General features: G+C 48.1%; 1 protein-coding gene across 2 annotated transcripts in view; it reads right to left on the bottom strand.

The window, feature by feature from the left end:
- RABL6 (RAB, member RAS oncogene family like 6) overlaps positions 1 to 25,200 on the bottom strand; it is a 96,584-nt gene that overhangs the window by 58,974 nt on the left and 12,410 nt on the right. For both annotated transcript variants that reach the window (XM_038767932.1, XM_038767933.1), the window contains exons 2-3: positions 16,066 to 16,200; positions 9,629 to 9,676 (exon numbers count right to left, since the gene is read on the bottom strand). In XM_038767932.1, coding sequence (XP_038623860.1) covers positions 9,629 to 9,676; positions 16,066 to 16,200 — 183 coding nt within the window. The remainder of the gene's footprint in view (positions 1 to 9,628; positions 9,677 to 16,065; positions 16,201 to 25,200) is intronic.

Below are 25,200 nucleotides of genomic sequence, written 5' to 3' on the forward strand. Positions count from 1 at the left end.
TTGAACGAATGAATGATGTACACACGGAGGACGCAAGGCGGAAAACTCCGGATCGGGTCTGATTGACCTAAAGCCCCAGAGCAGGAAGACCTCGGAAATACCCCGCTAATAATAATAATAATAATAACGATGGGGATCGTTATTATTGAATGGGTATTTCCACCCCGCTGGTGGCTATTAACGAGAACCGGAGCTTTCCCACGGTGATAACTCCCGGCTCGAGAAGATTTTCCCGGAAAACTCGGAGGGACGCAGCCGTCGACGCCGCCTATTATGCCCCCCCATCTCCTAACTGCACAGTGACTCAGTTAGAAATCCCAAATCCGCCGTGTTCACGGGAGAATTGCTCGTGAATACTGAAATGAACGGAAAAATGACCCATTTTAGCTGTTCTGACTCAAGTTGGCACAAAGGCCAGACAGGAGACACTTTTAAGCGTGTTGTGAGCAGGGAATGGCCCTGCTAAATCTTTTGTGCTCTCCCAAGCGCTTAGTACAGTGCTCTGCACACGGTAAACGCTCGATCTGCGTGATTGAAGAAGTTCTCTCCGTTTTTTTTAAATGGTATTAAGCGCTCACTCTGTGCCCGGCGCTGAGGTAGATACCCCCTCCCCGCCCCACAGCCCTTGTGTATATATGTACATATTTATTACTCTATTTATTTTACTAATGATGTGTGTATCTCTTTAATTCTAGTTATTCATTCATTCAATTGTATTTATTGAGCGCTGTGTGCGGAGCACTGTACTAAGCGCTTGGGAAGTACAAGTAGAGATGGTCCCCACCCAACAACGGGCTCGCAGATGCTACTGAGAAGCAGCGTGGCTCAGTGGAAAGAGCCCGGGCTTTGGAATCAGAGGTCATGGGTTCGAATTCCAGCTCCGCCACACGTCTGCTGTGTGACCGCGGGCAAGTCACTTAACTTCTCTGAGCCTCAGTTACCTTATCTGGAAAATGGGGATGAAGACTGTGAGCCCCACATGGGACAACCTGATTACTTTGTATCCCCCCAGCGCTTAGAACAGTGCTTTGCACATAGTAAGCGCTTAACAAATGCCAGCATTATTATTATTATTATTATTATTATTATTATTACTGATGCCTGTCTACTTGCTTTGTTTTGTTGTCAGTCTCCCCCCTCCCAGACTGTGAGCCCGCTGTGGGGTGGGGATTGTCGCTCTCCGTTGCCGAATTGTACTCGCCAAGCGCTCAGTACAGTGCTCTGCACACAGTAAGCGCTCCTTGAGAAATACGGATGAATGGATGAATGGATACCAGCTGATCGGGCTGGACACAGTCCCACGTGGGGGGTCCTGGTCTTTATCCCCATTTTCCAGATGAGGGGACGGTGGCCCGGGGGAGTGAAGTGACTTGCCCAAGGACACTCAGCGGACAGAAACTAGGTCCTCTGACGCCCGGGCCGGGCTCTCCGTCCGTCGGCAGGAGCTTCGCTGTGTCCCGGGATGAAGGTCGGAATGCTAGACTGGAAGCTCGCTGTGGGCAGGGCCCGTGTCCGCTTACTGCACACTTACCGTGTGCAGAGCGCTGTACTAAGCGCTTGGGAGAGTACGGAATTAGAAGCCGCCTCCCGTCGTCAAGGAGCTCACGGTAGATGAGGAGCGCCCAGGTTCGATAATAATAATAATAATAATAATGGCATTTATTAAGCGCTTATTATGAGCAAAGCACTGTTCTAAGCGCTGGGGAGGTTACAATGTGATCAGCTTGTCCCACAGGGGGCTCACAATCTTCATCCCCATTTTACAGATGAGGGAACTGAGGCCCAGAGTGGTGAAGTCCCTTCCCCACAGCACCTGTATATATGGATATATGTTTGTACAGATTTATTACTCTATTTATTTATTTATTTATTTTACTTGGACATATCTATTCTATTTATTTTATTTTGTTAGTACGTTTGGTTTTGTTCTCTGTCTCCCCCTTTTAGACTGTGAGCCCACTGTTGGGTGGGGACTGTCTCTAGATGTTGCCAATTTGGACTTCCCAAGCGCTTAGTACAGTGCTCTGCACATAGTAAGCGCTCAATAAATACGATGATGATGATGATGATGTGATTTGCTCAAAGTCACACAGCTGACAGGCGGCGAAGCTGGGATTTGAACCCATGACCTCTGACTCCAAAGCCCGGGCTCTTTCCACTGAGTCCCGCTGCTTCTCTTAGGGAGGGAGACGCAACCCCAAATTCACCGACTGAGAAGCGGGGTGGGAGTCGGAGGCCCTGGGTTCGAGGTCCGGATCTGCCACCCGCTTGCTGTGTGGCCACAGGCAAGTTCCCTGCATTCAGTCCTATTTATTGAGCGCTTACTGTGTGCAGAGCACTGTACTGAGCGCTTGGGAAGTACAAATTGGCAACATAGAGAGACGGCCCCTACCCTACAACGGGCTCACAGTCTAGAAGGGGGAAGACAGACCAAAAAAACCCAAACAAGTAGGTGGCAATACCATCAGAATAAATAGAATTATAGCTATATACACAACATTAATAAAATAAATATAGTAAATACGCACAAATAAAATAGAGTAATAAATATGTACCAATGATGTCACTCTCTCGGCCTTTGGGCCAGGTTCCCAAACGTACGCAAACATATATATTCCAAAAAAGGGAATTTTCTCACTCCCAAGGAATGTTTTCCAGGGAGCCCCGCTGGCTGGTGTCTTTTTAGACTGTGAGCCCACTGTTGGGTAGGGACCGTCTCTATATGTTGCCAATTTGTACTTCCCAAGCGCTCAGTACAGTGCTCTGCACACAGTAAGCGCTCAATAAATAGGACCGAATGAAAAAGTCGGAGCCAGCCATCACCGTCCTCGGGATGGGGACCACCCAGGCGTTCTCGAACCCCCGTCTCGGGCGGCGACAAATTTGTCAGGTACCCGCACACACTCACGCACGAGTTCTAATTAAAATTACGGTGCTACAAGGAGCTGGTCACGCACACGGAAACACACCAAAAACACACCCACACGGCACTAATCACAACACACGGCCAGAAGTTTGTCGGAGGCACAATTATTCAAATGCGGGGTTGCAAGGCGTTTGCCACGCGTGCAACACGGGCGCACACAGGCCCGATTACAACGGGCCGTAAGACGTCACGCACGCACAAACCGGACAGCGGATTCGAATTCCGCGCCGCCGGGAATCCGGGACACACGCACACACACAACACCACACTTGAAGCACTGCCCAGCGCCGTTTTTCGAGGGCTGACACCATCGTAAGACCAAATCCGAACAGTCGAATGCGCGGCTAGAGAAGCAGCGTGGCTCAGTGGGCAGAGCCTGGGCTTTGGAGTCAGAGGTCACGGGTTCGAGTCCCGGCTCCACCGCATGGCTGCTGTGTGACCTTGGGCCAGTCACTTCACTTCTCGGAGCCTCAGTTCCCTCATCTGGAAAACGGGGGTTAAGACTGTGAGCCCCACGTGGGACAACCTGATCACTTTGTATCCCCCCCAGCGCTTAGAACACTGCTTTGCACATACTAAGTGCTTAACAAATACTATTATTATTATTATTATTATTATTATTATTCCGTAAGCTGTGTTGCCAGGTTTGCCATCTGTAGCTTCGCCCAGTCCTGGGAACAACACATAGTAAGCGCTTAACAAATGCCATTATTATTATTATTATTCATCAATCAATCAATCAATCGTATTTATTGAGCGCTTACTATGTGCAGAGCACTGTACTAAGCACTTTATTATTATTATTATTATTATTACTTGGCACGTGAGCCGTCCCGCCCGCAACCGACGGAAGCCAAGATGGCCTCAGCGGAGAGAGCCCGGGCTTTGGAGTCCGAGGTCACGGGTTCAAATTCCGGCTCCGCCAACGGTCAGCTGGGAGACTCTATATGTCGCCAATTTGTACTTCCCAAGCGCTCAGTACAGTGCTCTGCACATAGTAAGCGCTCAATAAATACGATTGATGATGATGATGATGATGACTTTGGGCAAGTCACCACTTCTCTGGGCCTCAGTTCCCTCATCTGTCAAATGGGGGTGAAGCCTGTGAGCCCACCTGATCATCTTGTATCCTCCCCAGTGCTTAGAACAGTGCTCAGCACATAGCAAGTGCTTACAAATACCATTATTATTATTATTATTATTATGATCGCGCGCTCTCCGCACCGTGATTTGAGATGTCCTTCTACCGATTTAAGGGGGAGGGAAGGGGCCCGGGCTTTGGAGTCCAAGGTCACGGGTTCAAATCCCAGCTCCGCCAACGGTCAGCTGGGTGACTCTATATGTTGCCAATTTGTACTTCCCAAGCACTCACTACAGTGCTCTGCACATAGTAAGCGCTCAATAAATACGATTGATGATGATGATGATGACGACTTTGGGCAAGTCACCACTTCTCTGGGCCTCAGTTCCCTCATCTGTCAAACGGGGGTGAAGCCTGTGAGCCCACCTGATCATCTTGTATCCTCCCCAGTGCTTAGAACAGTGCTCGGCACATAGTAAGTGCTTACAAATACCATTAGTATTATTATTATTATGATCGCGCGCTCTCCGCACCGTGATTTGAGATGTCCTTCTACCGATTTAAGGGGGAGGGAAGGGGCCCGGGCTTTGGAGTCCGAGGTCACGGGTTCAAATCCCGGCTCCGCCAACGGTCAGCTGGGTGACTTTATATGTTGCCAATTTGTACTTCCCAAGCGCTCAGTACAGTGCTCTGCACGTAGTAAGCGCTCAATAAATACGATTGATGATGATGATGACGACTTTGGGCAAGTCACCACTTCTCTGGGCCTCAGTTCCCTCATCTGTCAAATGGGGGTGAAGCCTGTGAGCCCACCTGATCATCTTGTATCCTCCCCAGTGCTTAGAACAGTGCTCGGCACATAGCAAGTGCTTACAAATACCATTATTATTATTATTATTATGATCGCGCGCTCTCCGCACCGTGATTTGAGATGTCCTTCTACCGATTTAAGGGGGAGGGAAGGGGCCCGGGCTTTGGAGTCCGAGGTCACGGGTTCAAATCCCAGCTCCGCCAACGGTCAGCTGGGTGACTCTATATGTTGCCAATTTGTACTTCCCAAGCACTCACTACAGTGCTCTGCACATAGTAAGCGCTCAATAAATACGATTGATGATGATGATGATGACGACTTTGGGCAAGTCACCACTTCTCTGGGCCTCAGTTCCCTCATCTGTCAAACGGGGGTGAAGCCTGTGAGCCCACCTGATCACCTTGTATCCTCCCCAGTGCTTAGAACAGTGCTCGGCACATAGTAAGTGCTTACAAATACCATTATTATCATTATTATTATGATCGCGCGCTCTCCGCACCGTGATTTGAGATGTCCTTCTACCGATTTAAGGGGGAGGGAAGGGGCCCGGGCTTTGGAGTCCGAGGTCACGGGTTCAAATCCCGGCTCCGCCAACGGTCAGCTGGGTGACTCTACATGTTGCCAATTTGTACTTCCCAAGCGCTCAGTACAGTGCTCTGCACATAGTAAGCGCTCAATAAATACGATTGATGATGATGATGACGACTTTGGGCAAGTCACCACTTCTCTGGGCCTCAGTTCCCTCATCTGTCAAATGGGGATGAAGCCTGTGAGCCCACCTGATCATCTTGTATCCTCCCCAGTGCTTAGAACAGTGCTCGGCACATAGTAAGTGCTTACAAATACCATTATTATCATTATTATTATGATCGCGCGCTCTCCGCACCGTGATTTGAGATGCCGTTCGACCGATTTAAGGGGGAGGGAAGGGGCCCGGGCTTTGGAGTCCGAGGTCACGGGTTCAAATCCCGGCTCTGCCAACGGTCAGCTGGGTGACTCTATATGTTGCCAATTTGTACTTCCCAAGCGCTCAGTACAGTGCTCTGCACATAGTAAGCGCTCAATAAATACGATTGATGATGATGACGACTTTGGGCAAGTCACCACTTCTCTGGGCCTCAGTTCCCTCATCTGTCAAACGGGGGTGAAGCCTGTGAGCCCACCTGATCATCTTGTATCCTCCCCAGTGCTCAGAACAGTGCTCGGCACATAGTAAGTGCTTACAAATACCATTATTATTATTATTATGATCGCGCGCTCTCCGCACCGTGATTTGAGATGCCGTTCTACCGATTTAAGGGGGAGGGAATCAATCAATCAATCAATCAATCGTATTTATTGAGCGCTTACTATGTGCAGAGCACTGTACTAAGCGCTTGGGAAGTACAAATTGGCATCACATAGAGACAGTCCCTACCCAACAGTGGGCTCACAGTCTAAAAGGGGGAAGGGACGAGGGAAGGGAAGGGAAGGGAAGGGAAGGGAAGAGACGAGGGCGCGTGTTTTCCGCTCCACGGGGCGGCTGGGGGGAATCTCACGCTCGAAGTACTTCCCAAGCGCTTGGTACAGTGCTCTGCACATAGTAAGCGCTCAATAAATACGATTGATGATGATGATGATGAAGGAGAGATTCCGCACGCTCGCTGTTTCAAATAAGGTCTTACGACGGCGTGCGGCTGTTAAGGCCGCCTACAACGGAAGGCCCGGGAGAAGGGAATTAAGACGCCCGGCGGATCTTATTCACCAGCGCGCGGCACGCGAACTAGAAGTTCCACTACTGCAAGCCTGGGGGGTCTAAGACTAAGAGAAATCTCACCCAGAGTGTCACCCGGGAGGGATTTTGGGCCTGAACGAGAGAGAAAACGACAACGAAATGAGACCTGCGGACTAGAGAAGCGATGACATACGGTGACGTGATTTCCTCTTGACAAAAAATAAAATAAAACGGGATTCGTTCAGCACTTACTATGCGCCGAGCACCCAAGTAGATCCAAGCTAATCACTCTGGACACAGTCCACGTCCCATCCCCTCCTCCAGGAAGCCTTCCCAGACTGAGCCCCTTCCTTCCTCTCCCCCTCGTCCCCCTCTCCATCCCCCCGTCTTACCTCCTTCCCTTCCCCACAGCACCTGTATAGATGTATATATGGTTGTACATATTTATTACCCTATATTTATTTATTTATTTTACTTGTGCATTTCTATTTTGTTGGTATGTTTGGTTCTGTTCTCTGTCTCCCCCTTTTAGACTGTGAGCCCACTGTTGGGTAGGGACTGTCTCTATGTGATGCCAATTTGTCCTTCCCAAGCGCTTAGTACAGTGCTCTGCACATAGTAAGCGCTCAATAAATACGATTGATTGATTGATTGATTGATCCCCATTTTACAGATGACGCAAGCGAAGCGCGGGAGAGTGAAGGGACGCGACCAAGGTCACAGAGCAGACCAGTGGGGGAGCCGGGATTAGAACTCGGGTCCTTCGGCCTCCCCAGAACGGGCTCTAACCATTAGGCTTCTCTCCAGGACGTCACTCCCAACCTTCTAATGGCGATACTTGCTCTCCCATGCGCATAGTACAGTGCTCTGCACACAGTCGGCGCTCAATACATACCATCGATTGACTGTATTAGCCAAACCCACCCACGGGATTCTACTGCATCCCAAAGCAGAAAACACCCAGGGTGTCCTGTTGTACCGCGGTCGTGGGTTCTAATCCCGTCTCCGCCACTTGTCCGCTGTGGGACTTTGGGCAGGTCACTTGTCGGTGACTCAGTTCCCCCATCTGTCAAATGGGGATGAAGACTGTGAGCACCCCCGTGGGACAACGTGCTTACCCCCAGCGCTTAGAACAGTGCTTGGCACACAGTAAGCGCCTAACAAATACCAAAATTATTATTATTACTGGATGCATTAGAAGACTGTGAGCACCCCCGTGGGACAACCTGCTTACCCCCAGCGCTTAGAACAGTGCTCGGCACATAGTAAGCGCTTAACAAATATCAAAATTATTATTATTACTGGATGCATTAGAAGACTGTGAGCACCCCCGTGGGACAACCTGCTTACCCCCAGCGCTTAGAACAGTGCTCGGCACACAGTAAGCGCCTAACAAATACCAAAATTACTATTATTACTGGATGCATTAGAAGACTGTGAGCACCCCCGTGGGACAACCAGCTTACCCCCGGCGCTTAGAACAGTGCTCGGCACATAGTAAGCGCTTAACAAATACCAAAATTATTATTATTACTGGATGCATTAGAAGACTGTGAGCACCCCCGTGGGACAACCTGCTTACCCCCAGCGCTTAGAACAGTGCTCGGCACATAGTAAGCGCTTAACAAATATCAAAATTATTATTATTACTGGATGCATTAGAAGACTGTGAGCACCCCCGTGGGACAACCTGCTTACCCCCGGCGCTTAGAACAGTGCTCAGCACACAGTAAGCGCCTAACAAATACCAAAATTATTATTATTACTGGATGCATTAGAAGACTGTGAGCACCCCCGTGGGACAACCTGCTTACCCCCGGCGCTTAGAACAGTGCTCGGCACATAGTAAGCGCTTAACAAATATCAAAATTATTATTATTATTACTGGATGCATTAGAAGACTGTGAGCACCCCCGTGGGACAACCTGCTTACCCCCGGCGCTTAGAACAGTGCTCGGCACATAGTAAGCGCTTAACAAATACCAAAATTATTATTATTGCTGGATGCATTAGAAGACTGTGAGCACCCCCGTGGGACAACCTGCTTACCCCCAGCGCTTAGAACAGTGCTCGGCACATAGTAAGCGCTTAATATCAAAATTATTATTATTACTGGATGCATTAGAAGACTGTGAGCACCCCCGTGGGACAACCTGCTTACCCCCGGCGCTTAGAACAGTGCTCGGCACATAGTAAGCGCTTAACAAATACCAAAATTATTATTATTGCTGGATGCATTAGAAGACTGTGAGCACCCCCGTGGGACAACCTGCTTACCCCTGGCGCTTAGAACAGTGCTCGGCACATAGTAAGCGCCTATCAAGTACCAAAATTATTATTATTACTGGATGCATTAGAAGACTGTGAGCACCCCCGTGGGACAACCTGCTTACCCCCAGCGCTTAGAACAGTGCTCGGCACACAGTAAGCGCCTAACAAATACCAAAATTATTATTATTACTGGATGCATTAGAAGACTGTGAGCACCCCCATGGGACAACCTGCTTACCCCCGGCGCTTAGAACAGTGCTCGGCACACAGTAAGCGCCTAACAAATACCAAAATTATTATTATTACTGGATGCATTAGAAGACTGTGAGCACCCCCGTGGGACAAACTGCTTATCCCCAGCGCTTAGAACAGTGCTCGGCACACAGTAAGCGCCTAACAAATACCAAAATTATTATTATTACTGGATGCATTAGAAGACTGTGAGCACCCCCGTGGGACAACCTGCTTACCCCCGGCGCTTAGAACAGTGCTCGGCACATAGTAAGCGCTTAACAAATACCAAAAGTATTATTATTACTGGATGCATTAGAAGACTGTGAGCACCCCCGTGGGACAACCTGCTTACCCCCGGCGCTTAGAACAGTGCTCTGCACATAGTAAGCACTTAACAAATGCCATTATTATTATTATTATTATTATTATTATTACTGGACGGTCCCTAGTGCTTAGCTCAGGGCTCGGCACACAGCACGTGCACCGCCGGACGGATTTGAAGAAGAGGGCAGGATTTTTTCTTCCCGATTCGAAGCGGGAAACGAGCGTCCGATCCGGGGCAGGCTGACGACGCGACGGGAACGCGCTTACCCTTGTCGACAACGTCCCAGACTTCGACCTTCACGATGTCGTCGGTGGCTGAAAAAGGAAAGAAAGACGCAATTGGGAAGGTGTGTATATAAAATGTTGGCGCTGATCAATCAATCAATCAATTGTATTTATTGAGCGCTTACTATGTGCAGAGCACTGTACTAAGCGCTTGGGAAGTACAAATTGGCATCACATAGAGACAGTCCCTACCCAACAGTGGGCTCACAGTCTAAAAGGGGGAGACAGAGAACAGAACCAAACACACCAACAAAATAAAATAAGTAGGATAGAAATGTACAAGTAAAATAAATAAATAAATAAATAGAGTAATAAATATGTACAACCATATATACATATATACGCTGATGCCTCCGTAATAACATCCGAGGCAACTCCCAGCAGCTGAAGGGGAGGCAGGAGCTCAAAAAAAGCCCCCAAACATTATTTTCCTTTCATCTTGCCAATCGACGGTGCTTTCGCGGAGTTTCGGTGCTTTAAATTGCAAGCTCCCTGCGGGCAGGGGACGGGCTGACCAACTCTGTTACATCTTCCTCTCCCAACCGCTTAATACAGTGCTCTGCATCATCATCAATCGTATTTATTGAGCGCTTACTATGTGCAGAGCACTGGACTAAGCGCTTGGGAAGTACAAATTGGCAACATATACAGTCCATACCCAACAGTGGGCTCACAGTCTAAAAGGGGGGAGACAGAGAACAAAACCAAACGTACTAACAAAATAAAATAAATAGAATAGATATGTACAAGTAAAATAAATAGATATTTACTGCACACAGTAAGCGCTCAATAAATCCAAGCTGAGAAGCAACGCGGCCTAATGGGCAGAGCCCCAGTTTGGGAGCTGGGTTCTAATCCAGACTCCACCACTTGTCAGCTGTGTGACCTTGAACGAATCACTTTAACTTCTGTGTGCCTCGGTTACCTCATCTGCAAAATGGGGGTTAAGACTGTGAGCCCCATGTGGGGCAGGGACTGTGTCCAATCTGATGATCTTGTACCTATGAAGCACATAGTAAGGGCTTCATTAAACAAATCCATAATTTATTTCTATTAATGCCTGCCTCCCCCTCTAGACTGCAAGCTCCTTGTGGGCAGGGAATGTGTCTACCGACTCTGTTAATACTATACTCACCCCAGCACTGAACAAATACCATCATTAAAAAATGGGGGGAAAAAAGGGTGTTTGGATAGTCCCAGCAAAGCAGCTAGTAAACATTTAATCAGCCCCAACAGGGAACAGAGTGGAAAGCTAAATTTCAGACTCGGAAATGCGTATTTTCTGCAAGCCACTGGTGAATTATTTGGACTTTTATAAAGGTATTCACCAGACAATTTAAAGAAAAGGGTAAATTGTAACGGTACTGTTGAAACCATCAGGCTGATATCCCGAAAACGTCTCCTGCCGCTCGCCAGTCCCGCCCCCTTCCCGCTTATTCACTCATTTATTCAATCGTATTTATTGAGCGCTTATTGCGTGCAGAGCATTCATTCATTCAATCGTAGTTATTGAGCGCTTACTGTGCGCAGAGCACTGGACTGAGCGCTTGGGAAGTCCAAATTGGCAACATCTAGAGATGGTCCCTACCCAACAGTGGGCTCACAGTCTAGAAGGGGGAGACAGAGAACAAACAAAAACATATTAACAAAGTAAAATAAATAGAATATGTACAAATAAAATAGAGTAATAAATATGTACAAACATATATACATATATACAGGTGCTGTGGGGAGGGGAAGGAGCACTGTACTAAGCTCTTGAAAAGTTCAATACAGCAATAAAGAGAGACAATCCCTGCCCACAATGGGCTAACAGTCCAGAAGGGGCGAGACAGACATCAAAGCAAATAGCATCAATAATAATAATAATAATAATGGCATTTATTAAGCCCTTACTATGTACAAAGCACATAGTCCCTGATCCGGCTGCTCGGCACACTCAGTGGAAAGAGCCCGGGCTTTGGAGTCCGCGGTCATGGGTTCAAATCCCGGCTCCGCCACTTGTCGGCTGTGTGACTTTGGGCAAGTCATTTCACTTCTCTGGGCCTCGGTCACCTCATCTGGAAAATGGGGATTAAGAAAGTGAACCCCCCCCGTGGGACAACCTGATCACCCTGCAACCTCCCCAGCGCTGAGAAAAGTGCTTGGCACATAGTAAGTGCTTAATAAATGCCATCATCATCATTATTATCCATCATCATCACCATCAATCGTATTTATTAAGCGCTTACTGTGTGCAGAGCACTGTACTAAGCACTTGGGAAGTCCAAGTTGGCAACATATAGAGACAGTCCCTACCCAACAGTGGGCTAACAGTCTAAAAGGGGGAGACAGAGAACAAAACCAAACATACTAACAAAATAAAATAAATAGAATAGATAGGTACAAGTAAAATAAATAAATAGAGTAATAAATATGTACAAACATATATACATATATACAGGTGCTGTGGGTATTATCCAGGGCTTAGAAGAGTGCTTTGCACATAGTAAGCGCTTAACAAATGCCATCATTATTATTATTATTAATACCATTGATTACCACGGTAAACGCTCAATAAATACAACCGAATCAACTGACTGGTTTCCATTTGACAAAGCGTGTCATTTCCCGCACGGACTAAAAGTCCGCTGACTGATGTCAAACGGCTTTAAAGTGACACGTTGTTTAAATCAACAATAGAGAGATTATCTTCCTTGTGATGAAACCAAACGCTCTAATCAATGAAATCCCTTGTAGTTTTCAGGAGTTGCACAGAACCAGGAATTCTGCTCAATAGGACCGCATCTGGAAAGAGTTTAGCACACTTGAGCAAAGTGACTTTTTAAATTTGTTCCTTTTTATATCTGTTACATTCCAGGCACCATACTAATTGCCGGGAGTATTATTTTTGTATTTATTTTTTACATTTATTAAGCGCTTACTATGTGCAAAGCACTGTTCTAAGCGCTGGGGAGGTTACAAGGTGATCAGGTTGTCCCACGGGGGGCTCACAGTCTCAATCCCCATTTTACGGATGAGGGAACTGAGGCCCGGAGAAGTTAAGTGACTTGCCCCAAGTCACACAGCTGACAGTTGGCGGAGCCGGGATTTGAACCCATGACCTCTGACTCCAAAGCCCGGGAGTAGAGAAGCAGCATGGCCTAGTGGCTAGAGCCCGGGCCTGGGAGTAAGAAGGTCATGAGTTCTAATCCCGGCCCCGCCGCCCGTCTGTTGTGTGACCTCAGCCGGGTCGCTTCACTTCTCCGGGCCTCAGTTCCCTCATCTGGAAAATGGGGGCCGAGTCTGGGAGCCCCGCGTGGGCCGGGGACTGTGTCCGACTCCATTTCCATGGATCCACCCCTGGCGCTTAGTACAGTGCCTGGCACGCAGTAAGGGCTTAAAAAATGCCATCATCATTATTATTATTATTATTATTATTATTATTATTATAATACAAACCAATCAGGTTGGACGCAGTCCATATCCCACGTGGGACTCACGGTCTTAACCCCCATTTAACAGATGACCGAGTCATCCAACGTAGCAATTGGGAATTTTTTAGAAGCCTCTTTTCCCACCATTTATTACCGAAACACGGCCCTCAGCCAACAAAGAGAAACAAAACCCTACTTGTTTTCCCACTTGGCATCACACCAAGCCGTCCCCGATACTGCAGGGGGAGGTTTCAACTTTCAAAAACGTGTAGCATTAACGTGAATTTTTTTTCCCCCGTTCAGAGTGCATTTCCCTTCATACCAGAGAACACAACTATTTCCAGGCTGTTGGCTTCGCGTCTGCTCCGAAGAACTTTCCGCCCTGCGGAGTTTTGGGAAGAAGCCGGCTCGGAAAACCCGAGCCTTGCTCGATAAAGGAACGGCTAATGCAATGAGAAATACTCTAATAAACGCCAGATCCGTCGGTAATGAGACAGATAGCAAGAATAACGGTGGCATCTGTTCACAGCTTCCTAGGTGTCAAACACTGTGATAAGCGCGAGGGAGAACAGGAACTGAATCCCCACAGATGAGGAAACTGAGGCTCAGAGGGGTGTAGCGACTCGCCCAAGGTCCGGCACGACGCAAGTGGCCGAGTCAGGATTACGCGGCCCGGTGGGATAGCGCCTGAGCCTGGGGGTCGGAGGGACCTGGGTTCTAATCCCAGTTCGGCCACATGTCTGCTGAGTGACCTTGGGCAAATCACTTCCCTCCTCTGTGCCTCAGTTCCCTCATCTGTAAAATGAGGACTAAGACTGTGAGCCCCACGTGGGACAGGGACTGTGTCCATTCCGATTTGCTTGCATTCTTCCCAGTGCTTAGTACAGTGCCTGGCACATAGTAAACGCTTAATAAATACCATTGTTATTATTACTATTATTTCCACTAGGTCGTGTGCTTCTCTATATGTACATATATACAATTCTCTTTATATTAATGCCTGTTTCCTTGTTTTGATGTGCATATATCTATATATACACACACATATAGATATCTGTCTATATATAGCTATATGTGTGTGTATATATCTATATATACACGCATATATAGATATCTATATATCTATATGTGTGCGTCTATCTATATATACACACATATATAGATATCTATCTATATCTATATCCCCCTTTTAGACTGTGAGCCCACTGTTGAGTAGGGACTGTCTCTATATGTTGCCAAATTGTACTTCCCAAGCGCCTAGTACAGTGCTCTGCACACAGTAAGCGCTCAATAAATACAATTGATGATGATGATATGTGTGTGTGTATATATATGTGTATATATATATACACACATATATGTATATATATACACACACATGTGTGTATATATATATGTATGTATATATATATATACACACACGCATATATATATACACACACACACATATATATATATATGTTTTGTTTTGTTGTCTGTCTCCCCCTTCTAGACTGTGAGCCCGTTTCTGGGCAGGGATCGTCTTTATATGTTGCCAACTTGTACCTGCCAAGCGCTTCGTCCAGTGCTCTGCACACAGTAAGCGCTCAATAAATACGATTGAATGAATGAATGAATCTACAATCCTATTTATTTATACTGATATCTGTTGACTGCTTTTGATGCGCATATATCTATAATTCTATTTATTTATATTGAGGCATGTTGACTTGTTTTGAGGTCTGTCTCCCCCCTTCTAGACTGTAAGCCCGGTGTGGGCAGGGATTGTCTCTCTTTATTGCTGAGCTGGACTTTCCAAGTGCTTAGTCCAGTGTTCGGCACACAATAAGCATGCGTACACACATGTTCAAGACTGAGCTCCTCATCTTCCCTCCCAAGCCCCGTCCTCTCCCTGACGTTCCCGTCACTGTAGACGGCACTACCATCCTTCCCGTCTCACAAGCTCGTAACCTTGGTGTCATCCTCAACTCCGCTCTCTCATTCACCCCACATCCAATCCGTCACCAGAACCTGTCGGTCTCACCTCCGCAACATCGCCAAGATCCGCCCTTTCCTCTCCATCCAAACCGCTACCTTGCTGATTCAATCTCTCATCCTATCCCGACTGGATGACTGCATCGGCCTCCTCTCTGATCTCCCACCCTCCTGTCTCTCCCCGCTTCACTCTGCTGCCCGGATTATCTCTGTGCAGAAACGCTCTGGGCACGTCACTCCCCTCTTCAAAAATCTCCAGTGGTCGCCTATCAACCCCGTGTCAAGCCAAAAATTCCTCACTATCGGCTTCAAAGCTGTCCATCTCCTCGCCCCCTTCTTACCTCCCCTCCCTCCTCTCCTTCTCCATCCCAGCCCGCACCCTCCGCTCCTCCGCCGCCGCTAACCTCCTCACTGGGCCTCGTTCTCACCCATCCCGCCGTCAAATCCCAGCCCACATCTTACCTCTGGCCCGGAATTTCATTCAATCCCTCCGCACATCCGCCAAACTAGCTCTCTTTCTCCCTTCAAAGCCCTACTGAGAGCTCACCTCCTCCAGGAGGCCTTCCCACACTGAACCCCCCTTTCTTCCTTTCCTCCTCCCTCCGCTCTACCCCCTTCCCCTCCCCACAGCACCTGTGTCTATTTGTACATACTTATTACTCTATTTATTTTATTAATGATGTGTATATAGCCATAATTCTATTTATTCGGACGGTATTGACGCCCATCTACTTATTTTGTTTTGCTGTCTGTTTCCCCATTCTAGACTGTGAGCCCGTTGTTGGGTAGGGACCGCCTCTATGGGTTGCCGATTTGTACTTCCCAAGCGCTTAGAACAGTGCTCTGCGCACAGTAAGCACTCAATAAATACGACGGAATGAATGAATGAATGAAAGTAAGCGCTCAATAAATACAACTGACTGGCTGAATGAATGACATGCAGTGTGAATGTGCCCCTCCAACGGTCTGTAGAAACACTTTAGCATCTGCTCCCGCCCCCCGCCTCCCCACGATCCCGCCACGTCTTACTTTTATAGTTCCAATGGATGCTGGTCACCTGGATCTCTTGAGTGGGAATGTACTCCTCGATGAACGCCTTTCCTTGGAGTCTGTGCCACAGAGTAGTTTTTCCTGTGTTCCTGTCTCCTCGGATCACAATTTTCACTAGGAGGAGGAGGAGGAGGAGGGGGGAGAGGAGCGAGAGAGGGAAGAGGAGGAGGGAGAGGAGCGAGAGAGGGAAGAGGAGGAATGGAAGGAGAAAGTCACAGAAGAGACAACACAGACCGGTTAGGACAAATCGCGCGAAACGGAAAGTTTTTATCGCGATGATTTTCATTTCCTCATCTGCAGCCTGCCATGGTAATACTGGCCAAACCGTTAGTCTTCTTGCCCGAAATTCCACACTAAACTGCTGACCCTCTGCCTCAACTTCATGCCACGTGACACTTCAAGACTCTCAACTCTTCTGCTGTCTCTTTTTTTAAAACCAATGGTATTTATGGAGCGCTTACTGTGTGCAGGGAACTGGATTGTACACTTGTTTTGATGTCTGTCTCCTCGCCTCCAGATTGTAAGCCCTTTGTGGGCATGGATTGCCTCTCCTTATTGCCAAGCTCTTAGTACAGTGCCCAATAAGCGCCCAATAAATGTTAGTACATTTATTGTAAGTAATAGTTAGTAAGTAATAACCAGTTAGTAATAGTAATAGTCAGTAATTCTTAGTAAGCGCCCAATAAATGTGAATGAATGACTGGGAGAGTCCAGCACAACAGAGTGGGTAGACACATTCCCTGCCCACAGGGAGCTTACACTCTAGTGATCTCTTCAGTCAAGTAACAGAACCGTCTCATAAGTCCTTCCATTCCCTTTACCCACTTTCACCTCTGCGGCTAACGGAGAAGCAGTGAGGCTTGGTGAAAAGGGCACAGAACTGGGAATCTGGGAACTTGGGTTCAAATCTCCCCCCCACCCCTCACCTACTGCGTTACCCTGGAGGAGTCACGACCTTTCCGGGTCTCGGTTTTCTCACCCGCAGAAGGGGAATTAATACGGTGCGCCCCGTTTGGGACTTGGGCTGTGTCCAACTGGATCAGGCTGTAGTAAATATAATAACGATTACGGTATTTGTTAAGCGCTTACTATGTACCAAGCACTGTACTAAGCGCTGGGGTAGATACGAGTTAGTCAGGTTGGACACAGTCCCTGACTCACGTGGGCTCACCTTCTTGATCCCCACTTTCCAGATGAGGTTCCTTCAACCGCTCACTCCACTTCCCCTCTGCCTTCAAACATGCCCACGTCTCCCCCATCCTAAGACCCCACTGTCCCTTCTAGTTATCGCCCTCCCTCCCTCCTACCCTTCCTTTCCAGACTCCTAGAACGAGTCATCTACACTCCCTGCCTCAAATTCCTCGACTCCAACGCTCTCCTCGACCCCCTCCAGCCTGGCTTCCGTCCCCTACACTCCACCGAAACTGCCCCCTCAGAGGTCACCGATGACCTCTTTCTTGCCAAATCCAACGGCTCCTACTCTCTCCTAATCCTCCTCAACCTCTCGGCTGCCTTCGACACTGTGGCCCACCCCATCTATTTCTTTATATTGATGCTATTGATGCCTGTTTACTTGTTTTGACGTCAGTCTCCCCCCTTCAAGACTGTGAGCCCTTTTGTGGACGGGGACTGTCTCTGTTGCTGAACTGTGCTTTCCAAGCACTTAGTACAGTGCTCTGCACACAGTGAGCGCTCAATACATACGACTGACCGGATGAATGACTATCACACAACAACGCTCCACCGTCTATATCTGCATTTGTCTCTGCGGTTGGCAGTTCGCCTTTCCCACGTCTTTTAGGGCAGTGCCATCCGGGGGAGAGCCCCAAGAATTCGTTTCCATTTCTGATTCTACACAGTGAGCGCTCAATAAATACAACTGACTGAATGAATGAATGCCTATCACACAACAACGCTCCACCGTCTATATCTGCATTTGTTTCTGCGGCTGGCGGTTCGCCTTCCCCACGTTTTTTAGGGCAGTGCCATCCGGGCGAGAGCCCCAAGAATTCGTTTCCATTTCTGATTTTACACAGTGAGCGCTCAATAAATACGAATGAATGAATGACTATCACACAACAACGCTCCACCGTCTATATCTGCATTTGTCTCTGCGGTTGGCAGTTCGCCTTTCCCACGTCTTTTAGGGCAGTGCCATCCGGGCGAGAGCCCCAAGAATTCGTTTCCATTTCTGATTCTACACAGTGAGCGCTCAATAAATACGACTGACCGGATGAATGAATGACTATCACACAACAACGCTCCACCGTCTATATCTGCATTTGTCTCTGCGGTTGGCGGTTCGCCTTTCCCACGTTTTTTAGGGCAGTGCCATCCGGGGGAGAGCCCCAAGAATTCGTTTCCATTTCTGATTCTACACAGTGAGCGCTCAATAAATACGACTGACCGGATGAATGAATGACTATCACACAACAACGCTCCACTGTCTATATCTGCATTTGTTTCTGCGGTGGCGGTTCGCCTTTCCCACGTTTTTTAGGGCAGTGCCATCCGGGGGAGAGCCCCAAGAATTCGTTCCCATTTCTGATTCTACACAGTAAGCACTCAATAAATACAACTGAATGAATGAATGAATGACTATCACACGACAACGCTCCACCGTCCATATCTGCATTTGTTTCTGCGGTGGCGGTTCGCCTTTCCCACGTTTTTTAGGGCAGTGCCATCCGGGGGAGAGCCCCAAGAATTCGTTTCCATTTCTGATTCTACACAGTGAGCGCTCAATAAATACGACTGACCGGATGAATGAATGACTATCACACAACAACGCTCCACTGTCTATATCTGCATTTGTTTCTGCGGTGGCGGTTCGCCTTTCCCACGTTTTTTAGGGCAGTGCCATCCGGGGGAGAGCCCCAAGAATTCGTTCCCATTTCTGATTCTACACAGTAAGCACTCAATAAATACAACTGAATGAATGAATGAATGACTATCACACAACAACGCTCCACCGTCTATATCTGCATTTGTTTCTGCGGTGGCGGTTCGCCTTTCCCACGTTTTTTAGGGCAGTGCCATCCGGGGGAGAGCCCCAAGAATTCGTTTCCATTTCTGATTCTACACAGTGAGCGCTCAATAAATACGACTGACTGGATGAATGAATGACTATCACACAACAACGCTCCACTGTCTATATCTGCATTTGTTTCTGCGGTGGCGGTTCGCCTTCCCCACGTTTTTTAGGGCAGTGCCAATCCGGGGGAGAGCCCCATGAATTCGTTCCCATTTCCGATCCTAAAGGCCCAGACGATACCGGCGGGCTTCCAGTTACTCTCCGTCCGTCCTCGCGCTCCTACCAGGGGGACAGGCGGGTCTGGTGGGAAATTCCAGCAGGGCCTCGGGCCGGAATCGTCCCGATCCATCCTACTTTGGAGGGTGGAAAGAGATAACTGGGAAAACACGTATCTGGCTGCCCATTTTGCAGCGACGACCATCATCTCCAGTCCTTAGCGGCCGGAGGCTATCGAAAGCGCGGCCGGAGGAGGTGAGGGACGGTATTCCTTCCTCTCCGCCGGCCTCAATTTTGGCCTGCTTAACGTCGCTCCCACTTTACGCGCCCTATTTCCATTTTCTCTCCGCACGCCTGGCGCCGGCCTGCTTCTCTCCATTTCGGGCTCGGCCCACTTGGGAAAGACGGATCTCCCTGGCGGCACCCAGGAATCCGAAAGGAAACGGATTCCAGGTCGCGAGCGGTTTAGAAACGGCGAGTTTAACGCGGATTTTTAAATCGCAGTGCCCCGCTCGGACCGGCTTCCGGCAAGGAAGGATGGAAATAACTCTTTTGAGTTATTCAGACGGTGGCTTAACTCCACTCCCGCTACGGAGTGGAGCAAGGAAAATAAATGCGGGCTGCAACCTGCATTCCCCTGTAACTCTGAGAAGGCAAATCTACATGTCTTGGAAATATTCCACTCCCTATTAATGAAGCAGGAGTTACTATGGAGATCAGAGTTTTCCCGAAGGTGTATGGGAAGGGGGGGGACGGAGGGGAACCATTTTATTACCGCGGGAAACCCCGATAATAAAAATACTGCATTCAAATTACCATTAGTAATACTGCCAAACGATAGATGTTTATTTATTTTTATTTTTTTATTTATTATCGTATTTATTGAGCGCTTACTATGTGCAGAGCACTGTACTAAGCGCTTGGGAAGTACAAATTGGCATCACATAGACAGATACATAGATAGACTGTGAGCCCACTGTTGGGTAGGGACTGTCTCTATATGTTGCCAATTTGTACTTCCCAAGCGCTTAGTACAGTGCTCTGCACATAGTAAGCGCTCAATAAATACGACTGATGATGATAGATCCAAGAGCAAAGGTATTTACTGAGCGCTTTCCGTGGACAGAGCTCAGTCCCCACCCTAGACGTCTTACACTGGTAAAATCTAGCGGGGGAGGCTGTAAAATACATTCAGGTAAGGAACGAACCAACTGTAAATCGAGCAGTGATATTTATTGAGCGCTTACTGTGTGCAGAGCCCTGTACTAGGCGCTTGGGACTTGGTGACTTTGGGCAAGTCACTTCACTTCGCTGGGCCTCAGTTCCCTCATCTGTAAAATGGGGATGAAGGCTGTGAGCCCCCCTGTGGGATAACCTGGTCGCCTTGTAACCCCCCCAGCGCTCAGAACAGTGCTTTGCATATAGTAAGCGCTCAATAAATGCCGTCATTATTATTATTATTATTGGGAGAGGACAATAGAGTCAGTAAATGCGAATTATGCCCACAAGGAGCCAACAGGGGACCATAGGCCAATCAGTTAATGGTATTTACTGAGCGCTTACCGTGTGCAGGGCACTGTACTAAGCGCTTGGGTGAGGGCAATGCGGCGGAATTAGCAGACGCTTTCCCTGCCTTCCCATCTGGAGGATATGCCCATGGAAGTCAAGCGCTTAGTACAGTGCTCTGCAGACAGTAAGTGCTCAATACTTATGACTGAAAGAATTCATTTAATCACTCTTGGGTAGGGACCGTCTCTATATGTTGCCAACTTGTACTTCCCAAGCGCTTAGTACAGTGCTCTGCACACCGTAAGCGCTCAATAAATACGATTGAATGAATGAATTTAATCGTATTTATTGAGTGCTTAGTGTGTGCAGAGCACTGTACTAAGCGTTGGGAGAGTGGGAAGCAGCGTGGCTCAGTGGGAAGAGCCAGGAATTTGGAGTCAGAGGTCACGGGTTCAAATCCCGGCTCCGCCAACTGTCAGCCGGATGACGTTGGGCAAGTCTTCTCTGTGCCTCAGTTCCCTCATCTGGAAAATGGGGATGAGGACTGTGAGCCCCCCGTGGGCCAACCTGATCACCTTGTAACCTCCCCAGCGCTTAGAACAGTGCTTTGCACATAGTAAGCGCTTAATAAATGCCATCATCATTATTATTATTACCACCATACAGCAATATTGGCAGGAAAGGACCTTGGGAAAGTAATAAATGCCATCATTATTATTATTATTATTATATAGGAATGCCTGCGGAAGAACCAGCCGGGAGCCGAACTGACCAATCAGAGGTCATCATCATCAATCGTATTTACTGAGCGCTTACTGTGTGCAGAGCACTGTACTAAGCGCTTGAAAATAAAGGGGAAAGAAATACTTCAGTGAATAGGCTTTCGAATCGTCACTGAGTGCAGAATAACAAACTGTGAGCCCGTTGTTGGGTAGGGACCATCTCTGTATGTCTGTAGGTCACTGCTGACAGTGCTCTGCCCAAGGTAAGCGCTCAATAAATATGACTGAATTCATTCATTCAATCGCATTTATTGAGCGCTTACTGTGTGCGGAGCACTGTACTAAGCGCTTGGGAAGCCTGAATGAATGAATGAATCACTCAGGCTAAGATGCATTTTAGGCGGATACAGGGCCCCTCCGCCTTACCTCCTTCCCCTCCCCACAGCACCTGTATATATGTATATAAGTTTGTACGGATTTATTACTCTATTTATTTTATTTGTACATATTCTGTACGGATTTATTACTCTATTTTATTTGTACATATTCTATTTATTTTATTTTGTTAATATGGTTTGTGGTCTGTCTCCCCCTTCTAGACTGTGAGCCCGCTGTTGGGTAGGGACCGTCTCTAGATGTTGCCGCCTTGGACTTCCCAAGCGCTTAGTCCAGTGCTCTGCACACAGGAAGCGCTCAATAAATACGACTGAATGAATGAATGAATGAATGAATGCATTTCGCGACTGCAGGCTTCCGAACTGGACCTTTCGTCTGTCAGTCTGTCGTATCTACCAGGCGCCTGGGCAGTGCGGCGCAGTGGAAAGAGCCCGGGCTTGGGAGTCAGAGGTCATGGGTTCTAATCCCGGCTCCGCCACTCGTCTGCTGTGTGACCTTGGGCGAGTCACTTCGCTTCTCTGGGCCTCAGTTCCCTCATCTGTCAAACGGGGATGAAGACTGTGAGCCCCACGGGGGACAACCTGATTACCCTGTATCTACCCCAGCGCTTGGCACATACTAAGCGCTTGAAAATACCACCATTATTATTATTTCTACAACGAACGAGAGTCGGGTGGCAAACGGAAGAACTCACTGAGGGGTCCGCGGGGCCGGGCCTTGCCATTTTCAGCATTTTTTTCGCGTGGGCTGAAAATTTCCAGCACGGCTCTCGGGGACGCTGACTTCTTCAATCGCATTTATTGAGCGCTTACTGTGTGCAGAGCACTGTACTAAGCGCCTGGAAAGTCCAAGTTGGCAACATCTAGAGACGGTCCCTACCCGACAGCGGGCTCACAGTCTTCTGCCGACGCTCCGCACCAGTAGCGATTCCCAACCCTTTCCCCGGGACCCGACGGAACCAGACCTCAGTTTCTCCACTACGGGCTTCGAAGGGTGACCACCCCCCGACAAACCCAAGCTCAAAAATCCAGCTGGAGTTAAAACAGGCCGGGTCTGCACGGAGTAAGCGCTCAATAAATATCACTGATTGATTTATAGCTGGTTCGTGCCTTACCTGAATGTATTTTACGGTCTCCCCCGCTAGATTTTTCCCAGCGTAAGATGTCAAGGGTGGGAACTGTGCACGCCTTGGACTCTCCCAAGCGTTTAGCAAGGTGCTCTGTCCACGGAAAGCGCTCAGTAAATACCACTGCTCTTGGATTGATGGCTTGGCAGTATTACTAACACAACCGGAGGGTTTTTTAATGCTCCGCCGCTCATCTGCTTCGCTCCTCGGTGCCTCTTTTTCCAACTGCCAAATGCGGATGAAATACCTTTCCTTCCCCCCCTTCTCCCTCTGACTGAGTCCCGATGGGGGCAGGGACTGTATTATAATAATAATAATGATACTGATGGTATTTGTTAAGCGCTTACTATGTGCCAAGCACCAGGTAGATACAGGGTAATCAAAGTTGTCCCACTTGGGGCTCACAATCTTAATCCCCATTTTCCAGACGAGGTAACTGAGGCACAGAGAAGTCAAGTGACCGTATCCAAACGCATCACCCGCTCTCGACCCTGGAATTTACTGCAGTGCTTGGCACATCAATCGATGCTATTTACTGAGCGCTTACACCATCATCATCATCAATCGTATTTATTGAGCGCTTACTATGTGCAGAGCACTGTACTAAGCGCTTGGGAAGTACAAACTGGCAACATATAGAGACAGTCCCTATCCAACAGTGGGCCTCACAGTCTAGCTTACAGTGTGGAGGGCACCGTACTAAGCGCTTGGGAGGGTATAATAGAAGAGAAATTGTAAACCCAATCCCTGCCCACAACTAGCTTGCAGTTCATTCATTCATTCATTCACTCAATCGTATTTATTGAGCGCTTACTGTGTGCCGAGCACTGTACTAAAGTACAGTGGGAGAAGTTTACAGTTTACAGGGGGAGAAGCGTTGACCAAATACCGTTATTATTCTTATTTCCAGGATCGCCCTCCGGTTTACTATGCGCTTCGCACAGTGCTTTGCCCACAGGAAGCGCTCAATAAATACGACTGAATGACCGGATTACGACTCAAATACCATCAAAAGGGTGTTCATTTCAAATAAAAACATGAGAGGCAGCGTGGCCTGGGGGTCGGAAGGACCTGGGTTCCAATCCCGCCTCCGCCACTTGTCTGCTCTGTGACCTTAGGCAAGTCACTTCACTGCTTCACTGTATATATGTTTGTACATATTTATTACTCTATTTATCTTGTACATATCTATTCTATTTATTTTATTTTGTTAATATGTTTTGTTCTCTGTCACCCCCTTCTAGACTGTGAGCCCACTGTCGGGTGGGGACCGTCTCTATACGGTGCAAACTTGTACTTCCCAAGCGCTTAGTACAGTGCTCTGCACACAGTAAGCGCTCAATCCGATTGATTGATTGCTCTGGGCCTGTTACCTCATCTGGAAAATGGGGATGAAGCCTGTGAGCCTCACGTGGGACAGGGCCCGCGTCCAATCTGATAACTCTGTATCTATCCCGGCGCTTAAAACAGTTGCCGGCACATAGTAAACGCCTCAAAAATACCATTTAAAAAATAAAAATAGAAACAAACGGCAGCGTCCTTCCCTACACGAGCTACTACAAATGCGGCAATCGTGTCAGACTTGGGTTCGACTCAGGGCTGCTGAATAAAAAGCTGCTTTTCTTCCAGGTTTGGACGGAAGACTCTTTAGGGCCGTGCATTTACTCATTCAGTTGTACTTACTGAGCGCTCACTGTGTGCAGAGCACTGTGCTAAGCGCTTGGGAGAGTCCAACAGAGCAATAATCGGACACAGTCCCTGCACGGCTGTACTCCACCAAGATCGGCGCAGGTAGGAAGGCAGGCCTCGTTAGTTTTCATTCATTCGTTCGTTGAATGGTATTTACTGAGCGCCTTCTGGGTGCAGAGCACTGTACTAAGCGCTCGGCAATGGAGAGAGACGATCCCTGCCCGCACCGGGCTTACAGTCTAGAAGTCTACAGTCTTCTAGACTGTTAGCCCACTGCTGGGTAGGGACCGTTTCTATATGTTGCCAACTTGGACTTCCCAAGCGCTTAGTACAGTGCTCTGCACCCAGTAAGCGCTCAATAAATACGACTGAATGAATGAATGAATAGAAGAGGGGAGGCAGACGTCAAAACAAATCTTTAA

This window comes from Tachyglossus aculeatus, chromosome 27 (assembly GCF_015852505.1).
Source record: "Tachyglossus aculeatus isolate mTacAcu1 chromosome 27, mTacAcu1.pri, whole genome shotgun sequence".
In the NCBI taxonomy this organism is placed as follows: Eukaryota; Metazoa; Chordata; class Mammalia; order Monotremata; family Tachyglossidae; genus Tachyglossus; species Tachyglossus aculeatus.